Here is a 12,439-nt window from a genome sequence, read left to right as displayed (position 1 = left end):
TAACGTGGTATGGAACCTTTTGTAGCTAGTTTTTTTTTTTCTTTTTTTGTTTTACACTGAGATATAGTCACATTGATAAAATAAATATGGTTCATTCTTAACTACATTATAGGGTCCTAGCATATAAGCAAGTATACCAATACTTAAAACTTTTTATTATGGAAAACTCCAAACTTAACAGAAAAGTAGAGATAATAGTGCAGTGCACACCTACATACTGGGTACTGGTCAGTAATTATCAATTTGTTTTGCAGGACCACACTTAATCTAACGCCCCCTTCCCACATTATTTCAAAGCAAATCCTAGATGGCTTATCACTTTTTCTGTAAATATATGTTATCATAATTTTTAAACCTATTCCCACTGTGTTATGGCATCAAGGTTGTTTACTTGTTGTTTCTTATACAGTCTTAATGGTGAACACCCATCAACAAGTCATGTTACTTGTGCATGTGAGCATTTCTGTAGTGTGGATTCCTGTAAAAGGAGTTGCTGGATCACAGGGTGCATGCAGATTTTTAAATCTTTTTATTTTTAGGTAATTGTAGATTCACAGGCATGTAGGACATGGTACAGAGTGATCCCCAGTGTACCTTTCATTTTTCCCCATTGGTAGCATCCTGCATAACTATAATTCGTTATCACAACCAGGAAATTGAATTGATCAGTCCACTGACCTTACTCAGATTTCACCAGTTTTACATGCATTTGTGTGTGTGTGTGTTATATTTCTATGTGGCTCATCTTTTAACTTTGTGTATTGTTTGTTTTATGGAATTTTGGGACATTGTTTAAGAAATCTATGAAATCATAGAGTTAGTCTCCTTTATGTTCCTTTAAAAGTTTCTTCTTGTTTTTCATATGTGATCTTTATTCCATCTGGATTTTCTTTTCGTTTATGAGATCAGGTAGGGGTCCAGTTGGTTCATACCCTTTATTGAAGAGTTTGTCCTCTCTGCACTGGTTGTGAGGTCACCTCCATCTTCTGTCTATCTGTGTGAGGGTTGTCACTGTTTCTGCTCTTTCTGTGTCAGTGCCCCACAGTATTGTGGAGATCTTGATACCTGCTGTGACTCATCTGCTCTTCTTCCTCTTCGTCAGATTCTCTTGGCTGTTCTTGGCCCTTTGCTCTTCCATAATACTGCATCGTCATTCTGTAAAGTTTCTTGAAACCCCTCCCCCACTGAAATTTTGGTTAGAATGGCATCGACCTTCCTGGTTAACTTGGGGGAGAGCTGCCATCTTTATATGATTGAGACTTTCTGGTTGTGAACATAGTGTATCTCTCCATTTATGTCCCTTAATAGAGTTTTATCATTTTCTCCATAAAAGAGTTTTATGGAGAAAAATGATAAACTATTACGTAACTTTTGTTAGAATTAGGCCTAAATATAATTTTTTTAATGGTTGTAAATAGATATTTAAAAATTAAAATTTTATTTCGTTTTTGTGGGTATATAGGATTGCCATTTAAAAAATAAATTTCTATTAAGCATAGCTCCCTTGCTTATTGCTTTTATTAATTCTAATGGGTTGTAGATTTCTTGAATTTTCTACATAAACATTCTTATAGTCACTTTTTTCCTCCCTCCTTTTTAATCTTTACAGTTCTTCCATCCTTTTTTTTCTTGTCTTATACTTTTGGTCAGTAATCAGCAAAACTTTTTCTTTAAAGGGGCAGAGAGTAAACTATTCAGGCTTTGTGGGCCATAGGGTCTTTGTCTTAGCTAGTTAATTCTGCTGTTGGAGCACAAAAACAGCTAAAGGCTGTATGCAAATAGACACTGCTATTTGAATGTCAAAATTTTCATGTGTTACAAAATAATGTTCTTCTTTAGTTTTTTTTCTTTGATCACTTAAAAATTTAAATTTGCTGATACTTCACACAAAAACAGACTACAGCTGAATTTGGCCCATGGGCTGTAGTTTGCCAACCCTGGTCTTTCTCTGTTTTGAAAAAATGTTGAACTGCTCAATTTCTTTAGTGATTCTAAGTCCATTCAGGCTTTCTTTTTTCTTCTTAAGTCCCTTATATTTTTTAGAATAGGGTCTACTTATTGGCATAAAGTTATTCATTGTGTTTGCTTATAATTTAAAAAAATCTCTGTGGTACCTCTAGCTATGTGTCCCTTTTAATTGCTAAAATTATTTATGCTTCCTCTATTCTTTTTTATTATTTTTATTTATTTATTTAATTTTATTTTTTTAATTTCTCTCCCCTTCCCCTGCCCCCCAGTTGTCTGCTTTCTGTGTCCATTTGCTGTGTGTTCTTTTGTGACTGCTTCTATCCTTATCAGCAGCATTGGGAATATGTGTTTCTTTCTGTTGTGTCATCTTGTTGTGTCAGCTCTAGGTGTGTGCGGTGCCATTCTTGGGCAGGCTGCACTTTCTTTTGCGCTGGGCAGCTCTCCTTACAGGGTGCACTCCTTGCGCGTGGGGCTCCCCTATGTGGGGGACACCCCTGCGTGGCACGGCACTCCTTACGTGTATGCACTGCGCATAGGCCAGCTGCACACAGGTCAAGGAGGCCCCGGGCTTGAACCACGGACCTCCCATGTGGTAGGCAGATGCCCTATCCATTGGGCCAAGTCCACTTCCCCCTATTCTTTTTTTTTTTTTTTTAAAGATAGGTGAGAAGTTGTTCTTATTTATTTATTTATTTCTCTCCCCTTCCCACCCCACCCTGGTTGTCTATTCTCTGTGTCTATTTGCTGCGTCGTCTTTGTCTACTTCTGTTGTTGTGAGTGGCATGGGAATCTGTTTCTTTTTGTTGCATTATCTTGTTGTGTCAGCTCTCCGTGTGTGCGGCACCATTCCTGGGCAGGCCGCACTTTCTTTCGCACTGGGCGGCTCTCCTTACGGGTCACACTTCTTGCACCTAGGGCTCCCCTACGTCGGGGACAACCCTGTGTGGCGTGGCACTCCTTGCACGCATCAGCACTGTGCATGGGCCAGCTGCACACAGGTCAAGGAGGCCTGGGGTTTGAACCGCAGACCTCCCATGTGGTAGACAGATGCCCTAACCACTGGGCCAAGTCCACTGCCACCCCTATTCATTTTTAAAGCCAGTCTTTCCTGAGGTTTGTCTCAGTCTTTCAAACTACTACCTATTGGTTTATTGACGTATTTCTTTGTTTTCTGTTTTGTTAATTGCTACGTTAATTTTCATTATTTCTTTTTACTTCTTTGGATGCAGTGTTTCTAATTTACTGAACTGAATGCTTAATTCATTGTTTGCTTTTCTAATACATGTATTGAATACTGTAATTTTTCCCCAAGTACATTTTCAGCTGTGGCCCATATGTGTTGACATTTGGTGTTTAATTGTCATCCACTTCTGTACATTTCATATTTCTGTTAAAATTCTTAAACTCTTGAGTTATTTTTAGAAGGGTTTTTAAATTTTTTCAAATGTGTGTTTTTTCTTTGGTGACTTTGTGTAATTGATTTCTAATTTTATTGAATTCTGTTCAGAAGATGTGGTCTGTGTCATGCTAAGTCTTTGGTATTTGTCAAGATTTTTTTTCTAGGTTTTGTAAGAAATCCCACATATTCTTGAAAGAATGTGTATTTGTTCATGGTCAGGCATAACACTAGCCATTGGCTCTGCTGCCCTTAGATAGAATCTAAGTGTATTGTTCACTTCCTCTGTGATCCTCACCAAGGTCCTGAGAGAGCTCCCCTCAGCCCTAATGGGACTTCTCACTTTCTGTTACAATGATTTGTTTAATGACCTGCACCCTATACTGAAATCAGAGTGTCTTCAAAGCAGGGACTGTGTCCTTCTCCACCCAGTATAAGTAGGTACATAATGAGTATTTGGAGCAAATGAGTGGCTAAAAAAATGAGGAGGGTATGGGATGGGTGGTAGTGTACAGCATCTTGGTTTTTTTTTAAGATTTATTTTTTATTCATTTCTCTCCCCTCCCCCCCAGTTGTCTGCTCTCTGTGTCCATTTGCTGTGTGTTCTTCTGTGACCGCTTCTATCCTTATCAGTGGCACCGGGAATTGTATTGCTTTTTGTTGCGTCCACTTGTTGTGTCAACTCTTCGTGTGTGTGGCGCCATTCTTGGGCAGGCTGCACTTTCTTTTGCGCTGGGCGGCTCTCCTTACGGGGCGCATTCCTTGTGCATGGGGCTCCCCTACGCGGGGACACCCCTGCATGGCACAGTCCAGCTCTACACGGGTCAAGGAGGCCCGGGGTTTGAACCGCGGACCTCCCATGTGGTAGACTGACGCCCTATCCATTGGGCCAAGTCCGCTTCCCAGCATCTTCTAGCAGCTGGCAGAAACTGCCAAGCTGTGCTGGGCGACACTGCTGATGCAACCTCGGTGGCTCTTTTCAGGAGAGTAAGTGCTTTCCAGGAAACAGACCCTGTGGGAATTGAGTCTGGCAGGGGCCTGACAGGGACCTTCTCAGGTCAGAAGAGCCCAGAAATGCAGAGTGGATGTAGCCCAGTGGTTGAGCAACTATTTCACATGTATGAGGTCCCGGGTTCAATCCCTGGTACTACCTAAAAAAAAAAAAATGGTTCAGAGAGCAGAGATCTCCTTGGGCCCCGGTGTGACAGGGCCGTAGCCATCAGACCTTGCCTCAGGCACTTCTTCCTACCCACCATAGGTACGAGTTCTCCAAAAAGAGCTTGCTGCATCCACCTCTGAAGACACACACCCCTACAAGGAGGAGCTGGAGACCGCCTTGGAGCAGTGCTTCTACTGCCTATATAGCTTCCCTAGCAAGAAGAGCAAGGCCCGCTACCTGGAGGAGCATTCGGCCCAGCAGGTGAGGGCACCGCCTGGCCAGGCACACCCCAACAAATGGTGTAATCTGAAAAACTAGCTCCCTAGATGTGGACTCATCAGTCAGAAACACAGGTGGGCAATTTTTTTTTTCCAATTTAGATAATATGAAGACTCTCTTTTATTAGTTTAAAGGTTGCTAGCATCTTGCTGTTTGGGTCTTCAGAGCACTGTCAAGTATACCATCTTGTGGCTTCTCCACAAAATTGGGCATTCTCCAATTTGATGGATTCTGGGCCGAAGTGGAAGCTCCTTGAGGGCAGGGCCGCTACTGTGTCCTGGCACCTCGAGCAGGCCTGGCCCAGAACAAGTACTCGTTTACCATTTGCTGACCAGGGGACCAATGGGCAGCTGAGGTGTGGAGAGGGTCTGTGGCCTCACCCGGAACCCCAGGGTCTAAGCCCACCCTCTGGCTCCCAAGCCATTTCCCCACTGCCAGGGCCACAGGAGGCTCCCAGAGGGAAAAGACCAGGCTTCTGCTGGTTCTGCTTTTTAGGCACTTGGATTTGGGGATTGCCATGGGCATATAGACTTTCAAAAGCATACTGGATTTTAGATTTTCCAGCATAGTTTAACCTCATGTACCTTGACACCGTACATTTCCATTGAAGAACTTTCTCCCTTTTGTTTTACTCTGAATGTTCCATGAATTTGCTTCCGTCTTTTTTCAAGGTGGACCTCGTATGGGAGGATGCCCTGTTCATGTTTGAATATTTTAAGCCCAAGACCCTACCTGAATTTGACAGCTACAAGACCAGCACTGTGTCTGCCGACCTGGCCAATCTCCTGAAAAGGATTGCCACCATTGTGCCCCGCACAGAGCGCCCAACGCTTGGCCTGGACAGGGTCTCTGCCTACATCGAGGGGACCTCAGCTGAGGTGGGCCCCGACACATGGATCTGGAGCCATGAGGTTCACAGGGCTGTGTCCTGTTGCCTCCTCCTCTGACACTAGCTGGGCATGTTCATTAGCTGCTTTCTGTGCTTTGCTCTGGAAGTCAGGACCAGGGCAAGCAGAGGAGCTCTTGCTGCATCAGTGTGACCTAACAGTCCCAGGTTGGTGCATTACTCATCATTCCTGATTCCCTGATTCCCCTCCCCTTTGGCTTGTCCTCTGTCCTGCCAGGTGCCCTGCCTCCCTGAAGGGGCCGACCCCTCCCCTCCGGTGGTGAATGAGCTCTTCTACCTCCTGGCAGATTATCATTTTAAAAACAAGGAGCAGTCCAAGGCCATCAAGTTCTACATGCATGACATTTGCGTCTGCCCAGACAGGTGGGTGACAGGGCAGGGTCAGGCCGGGTGTGGGAGGATGAGGGAACTCATCTTAGCAATTTCATCACCCGACCGGTTTGGGCTTCCTCAACCCGTAACAAAGAGACCAGGAAAAGAAGAATGAAAGGGGGCCTGAGCATTCTGCAGTTAGTAGGGAAGGCAGATTCTCTATCTGAAGACAAGCAGCAGAAGATGGCTGTTTTCCAGAAGACCCTTGGGCCAGGTATTGAGGTCAGAGGAGAATGAAGCGTCCATTTGGGTCTGGTATGTGAGGCACCACCCAGCTCCATCCTGCTGGTTCTGTGCCACCTCCTCCTGGCTCTAGGCCTTGGTGCTCCCTCTGCAGTCTCATTCATTACAGTTGGGGCAATAGAAGAACATGAGCAGGCAGTCCCCTCCCTGGATGTGAGTCAGTTAATTGTCAGCAGCAATGAGTCACATGTTAGCTGTAGGAGACCCCACTGGGCGTGAGTCATGCACTTTCTTCCGCTGAGCCCTGTCCACTTTGTCTTAAAATGGAGCGGCTAGCCTGGTCATTCCCACGGGCCCCTGTAAGCCCAGAAAGGCTGAGGTGTTAGACTTGAGAAGGAATGTTTTCCCCTGGCTGCCATACCTAGGAGGTTATGCCTGGGTCAAGGTCAAAACATGGCTTGTGTGAAGGTCGTTGGAGATGCCATGTTGCTCTGCCTGTGGTTCCTCCAGAGGGGAGCTGGATGCCGTGGCATGGCCCAGGCTGTCTTCTTGGTTGGCTATGGACTGGTGTGGAGCAGTCATGCTCAGGCTGGCTGTGAGATGATGAGGGGTTCTGTGCTCTGCACCTCTGCTTCCTTATCTATAAATCCACCCGTTCATGGAATGGCAGTACCTGGTATGGCACCTGGCACTTTGCATCCCTGTAGTCTGTGGGAAAAAGGCTCACCTGGACCTTCGACCTGCATATTTCTAGCTCAGGGGGACTCAGCCCTCCTGGCCTGGCTGCCAGAGAGGCTAGAGAGGTGGAGTCCCCTAAGAGGACTGGTCCCAGAACCAGGTGAGCTTGGGGACTCAGGTCAGGCCCCAACCCTGGACCTCCTTCATTCTGGCCTTAACAGGCAGAAGCCAGAGGAGACTTGGGTGGTTATTTGGCATCTAAGGCCTGGTCTGATCTGCTGTGCTGGCTAAAATGGAAGTTTGGATACAGGTCTTTGTAAATCTGAGCCCACTGGGTGTGGGCGAAGCCCCTGGCAGTCAACCAGGTGAATAGCAGAGTGCTCTGACTGCAGCATTGGTGGTTCCTGGGGGAAATGGAGTCTGCGGGGATGCTGGTGATGGTATTTTTTTCTACAGCTATTAACTGTTTCTTCTATGTTAGCTGACCTGGCCAGGCATTTTGCAGAGTGCCATTTGGGGAGAAGAGCAGAGGGGGTTGGAAAGACAACCTAGGGCCATGACAGGCTCTGAGCCCACATGGCCACTGGCCCTCAGGTCCCTCCCCATCCTTGAGACTTGTGTTCCTGGAGGGTCTTCTGCTGGGATTGGGCACCCAAATCAGGACCTGGTTCTGGATGGCACACAGATGAGCATTTTAAGTTTCATATAACATGTTTTTATGATTACACTATTTGAGGCAGGAGAGGGTAGTTCCTCTGTCACATTCACACTGACTTTGGGTGCATGCCATGACATGGTCCTTTCCCTCAAGGAGAGGGCAGAGGGGCCAAAGGCACTCCAGGAATTAAGAAAGGAAGGTCCTCAGTATTAAAGGAAGCTGGGCCTGGCAGAAAGCCTGTGGCAGGGTTTCCATCCACCTAAAGCAGGGAGGTCCCCCAAGCTCCCTCTTCCAGGGATCAGAGACAGGAAAGCCTTATCCATCCTGCTGCCAGTCTCTGAAGAGACAGGGGGAGCACTCGAGACCCTGCTGCCGAGGAGTCTTTGTTTGGCTGATCCCTCTCACCATCTAGCTGCAGGCCTCTTAACTGCTCCTTGTTCACCTTCCTTGTCTTAGGGTGCCTGGGGTCTAATAAATGTATGCATGAGCTTCACAAATTTCCCCTGCCCATATCCCATCTTGGGGACCATCCAATAGTTTAGGAAGCCAGTTTTAAGGTTTTTGTAGTAGTGGATTAAAAGCTGTTGGCACTTCTGTCCTGGCACACAGAAAATTCCATACTCCCTCAAATGCCCAGAAATTATCTTGGTCTTAGTATCCGTGTGGCCATTTAGCCTCCCCGAGAGCTTTCTACATTCTCACTGTCTGATTTTCAGTTCTCAGATTGGTAAGGTCTTAGCCGTGGTGTGGTCCCCCCCACCCCTCCCATCATTTTACCGGTGATGAACTGAGCTGGAGAGGCCTAGATCTGTTCAAGGTCCCAGAGGGAGTTGGAGGTAGAAGGGGTGAGGAGCCAGGTCACTGGGGTCTCGGGGCTCCTGGCTGCCGCCATGCTTCTGGCTGGCTAGTGTGTTGACCTCAGACTTTGCCACTGTGGATGAGAGCTGTGGTCAAGGCTGGATGGGTGCTGTGATACCTTGTTAAGCACTCTTCTTCCTCTCCATCAGGGACATTTCTTGGGTAACACATAAAAGGCAGGAAAAGGAGAGAGAAGCAGAGTCCAAGAGTCCACTGAGGTAGTGAGCTGTCTGGACTCTACAGCAAGCCCTTGAGTTTCTGGACAGCTCTGGACAGCTTAAAATACAGGATGTCTTGTAGTTTCCTATGCCATGCAACTCTTTGCCCAGGTCAGTTTTAGCCATATTTCATGGTTGGGAACCAATGCCTGGAGACCCAATTGGTCCCAGTCTGGGTTATAGAGTTAGAGAGTGGCAGAGCTGGTATTTGAACCTGGCCCAGGAGATAGGTACCCACAGTGTCTGTGGGCTTTCTGGCCAGCCTGTTGTTTCTGTGAGTTTTCAATAGCATTTTTGTCACTACCACAGGTTCGATTCCTGGGCCGGTATGGCCCTGGCCCGGGCCAGCCGCATTCAGGATAAGCTGAACTCCAACGAGCTGAAGAGCGATGGCCCCATCTGGAAGCATGCCACACCAGTCCTGAGCTGCTTCCGTCGGGCCCTGGAGATCGACAGCTCCAACCTGTCCCTGTGGATCGAGTACGGCACCATGTCCTACGCCTTGCACTCGTTTGCGTCACGTCAGCTGAAGCAGTGGAGGACTGAGCTGCCCCCCGAGGTCGTGCAGCAGGTGAGGGGGCATTGTGAGAGGCCTGCCAGCCTTCTGTCTGACTGGCACGCTCTCAAGTCAGCAAAGCTTCATTCCACTCTCTCTCTGCTCATGTCCTCACTACCATACTGGGAGATTTTAGGCAATTCCCCAGGCAGCCTTGAGTGATACGGTGTTCAGGGATAGCTTGGTCCCTGGTCTTTCGACACCCGATCCAGCATGGGCCAGTTACAGGTACAGGCTCTTCTGACCTGCTAGTCAGCCATGGGACAGCTTTCGGTTTTAGGGCCATTGAGAGGCAGGGGAGAGACAGTGGCACCAGAAGGATCAGTGTCATCTCTAGTCCCTCGAAGGAGCATGTCAAGTCCTTGAATTCTAGACAGCATATTGGGAGTTTTGAAGTCCCTCTTGGTAGGGTGTTCCCTTAGTGCCGGATGCTGGGCAAATGGCCTGGGGTCTGTTCAGCAGGCCACCGTAGACTCCTTGAGATGGAACTGAAGGAGGCACCCCGAGATGTTTAGGTGAATGCAGTGATAAGCCAGCCACATTCCAAAAAGGTCTCCCAGGGCAGCAGGGAGCTGATGGGGCCTGGTTGTCAGGCCTACAGTGCTAGGCCCAAGTTTTTACTGGGATGACCTGCGATTGTCAAGCAAAGCAAGATGATTATACTGTGATCACTTTTGGAGCCCTGTTTGGAGGGTGAAATGAGACCAGACTTTCCAAGGGACCCTCAGCACAAAGCTGGGCTGCTGTTATCTGTAGGCAACCGTCCTTGAGGGCGGGTGCCTGTGGCTGTGCCCCTGCAGCCCTGCAGAGGAGTATGTGGGCTCCCAGTCCCCTGGGACTCTTCCCTGGCCTTGCAATGCCTCAGACTGAATGGAGACCTAAGTTCATGGGAAGTCCCAGCCCTGTGAGGGAGATAAAATCTCTGTTGCTTTTTCTGATTATGAAAGTAATGTGTGATAAGCATAAGAATTCAGATGGACCAGAAAAGCATAAGGGAAAATGTGACAGTAACATCAGTGTCTCGACCCATGAAAGTTAATGTTTGGGCAACATCCCTAGCCATCAGTACAGACAGGAAGGAGGGCATTTATTTGGCACTAGAAAAGATCACAGAGTATAACCCTTAAAATCATAATAAATAGCAAATTAAAGGTGTGAATGGGGTTTTATCCCAAGAAATAAAACCAGTAACAATGAAAAGAGTTCTTTAATCTTAAGTTACTAGGACTTTGGTGATATCAGCAAGTATGTGCGATTCTTCAAATGCACAAATATGTTTGGCTGGTTTTTTCAGAAGTTTAACTTTCTAGCCATTTTAGGATAACATGATGTGTGTCACATACATGGCATGAATTCATAGGGTTACTTTCTGCAAAAATATTCAAGAACCACACCCCTGTCCCCTGGATTCTCCTAATCCTTGGCACCCTAGGCTCTTTCTCCTTTAAAGAACGCATTGTCACCTTTCTTGGCCAATTGGTACCTGCTTTAGTTATGCCTAGGCACAGCCTTTTCCTGAGGGTTGAGTGCTTTCCCAGCATCACTTTCCCCAACTTGATGAAATCCCACATCTTTTGCAAGATGGGCAGTTTCACTTTGCAGTAGATTTCCATTATGTTATCAGACTAGCTGTGAAAATCAATGAAAGATGGACTCAAATATAAGTGAGATTGGCTGGGTGGAGACTGGCTGGCTGGGGAAGGACCTTAGTGAGGATGCTGGGTGGAGACGCTGCAGAAGCAGCATGCTCAGTGAGCATTTTCATGCTGCCATAACTGCTGTTGCCACTGTGTGCCTTCCCAGCATGGGGGACCTCTCAGATTTTTTGGATGTGGGGTCCTGCTATACGTTGATGTGTCATGGGATATATTTGGGAACACCTCAAAAAGACAAAACCCCCTTCTCTTTGTACATCTCATAATCTCTGTTGCCCACAGTTCTGAACACCTGGTGAGGGCAAACCAGAAGCATGACCCTGTGCCCCCACCTCGGGCTGTTGGAGGTCCTGGGCATCATCACCCCTGAGCCAAGGAGAATTATCTTAGCTCTCGGCATCTTGCCCCAAGCTTTTCCTTCTTTGAGCACAGATGTCATGAACTCTTCAGGCCAGGGAGGACAGTGGTTCCCCCAGCTGCCCAAGCATCAGAACCCTTGGGGAGCTTATTAAAAGGTCCAATCTGGGACCCAGAATAAAAAACTAGACCTGAATAGGCAGTTTAGCAGGTGGTTGTGATTCAGCATCCTTGGGGCTGGTTTGGCACCAGCGCAGAGGACAAAGGTGGAGGGGAGAGTGAGGTAGCCCTCAGGTGGCCCTGTTTGCTAGCTGACAAAATAGAGGTGTAGGACTCTGGAGGTAATGGGGGGCAAGTGCCAGCATGGCCCTCTTTATAACTGTCACCACCTCCCCTTAAAATTACCTTTGTGTTATATGAGGGGGGCTTTCTCCTGAAAACGGTGGCCATATTGAGGACAGCACTTGGGCCCTGTTTGCTAGAAGCCTCTGGAAGCAATATGCCAGAAACGAGTTGGCTTTTACAATGGAGATTTATTAGGTTAAAAGCTTATAGTTCTGGGAGTTGAGTGGCTCAAACAATTAGGCTCCTCTCTCCCACATGGGAGGCCCTGGGTTCAGTTCCCAGTGCCGCCTAAAAAGAAGACGAGCAGTGGGCACAACAAGGTGGGGAGATATAAATAAATAAAATGAACTTTTAAAAAAACAGAACAAAAAAACTTACAGTTCTGAAGCTTGCAGGTGTCCAAATCAAGGCATTGCAGGCCATCAGGCACATGGCAGCAGCAGTGGTGGGTTTGTCTCTTCCCTCTCTGAACCTCGTTGCTTTCAGCTTTGGGCTGTTCAGTCTGTGACTTTTCTTTCTCCTGGATTGGTTGATTTCAACTTCTGGAGGCTTCTCTGTCTCTGCACCTCTTTTCTCTCTCTGTAGCTTTTAATTTCTCTCTTTATAAATGGCTCCAGTAAGAGGAGTAAGATCCACCCTGGGCTATGGTCCCACAATCTAATCAAAGGCCTTAGTGGAAGTGATTTAATCAAAAGGTCCCACCTATAGTAGGTTTACATGCACAGGATGGATTAGCTTTAAGAACAGGATTTTCTAGGGTTCATGAATGCTTCAAACTGCCTCAGGTTCCCTCTGCTGTCTCCCAGCCCCAATCCACTGCCTCCACCCCTGCCTCAGAGGGACCTCCAGT

At 47.0% G+C, this 12,439-nt stretch overlaps 1 protein-coding gene across 5 annotated transcripts in view; it reads left to right on the top strand.

Moving 5' to 3' along the window:
- The window catches only part of CABIN1 (calcineurin binding protein 1), a 130,691-nt gene that overhangs the window by 45,655 nt on the left and 72,597 nt on the right, over window positions 1–12,439 (top strand). For all 5 annotated transcript variants that reach the window (XM_058281739.2, XM_058281740.2, XM_058281738.2 and 2 more), the window contains 4 exons: window positions 4,623–4,784; window positions 5,474–5,680; window positions 5,927–6,072; window positions 8,986–9,247. In XM_058281739.2, coding sequence (XP_058137722.1) covers window positions 4,623–4,784; window positions 5,474–5,680; window positions 5,927–6,072; window positions 8,986–9,247 — 777 coding nt within the window. The remainder of the gene's footprint in view (window positions 1–4,622; window positions 4,785–5,473; window positions 5,681–5,926; window positions 6,073–8,985; window positions 9,248–12,439) is intronic.

This window comes from Dasypus novemcinctus, chromosome 19 (genome assembly GCF_030445035.2).
Source record: "Dasypus novemcinctus isolate mDasNov1 chromosome 19, mDasNov1.1.hap2, whole genome shotgun sequence".
Taxonomy (NCBI): Eukaryota; Metazoa; Chordata; class Mammalia; order Cingulata; family Dasypodidae; genus Dasypus; species Dasypus novemcinctus.
The sequence above is the reverse complement of the archived record's forward strand: the minus strand, read 5'-3'. Positions and strand labels throughout refer to the sequence as shown.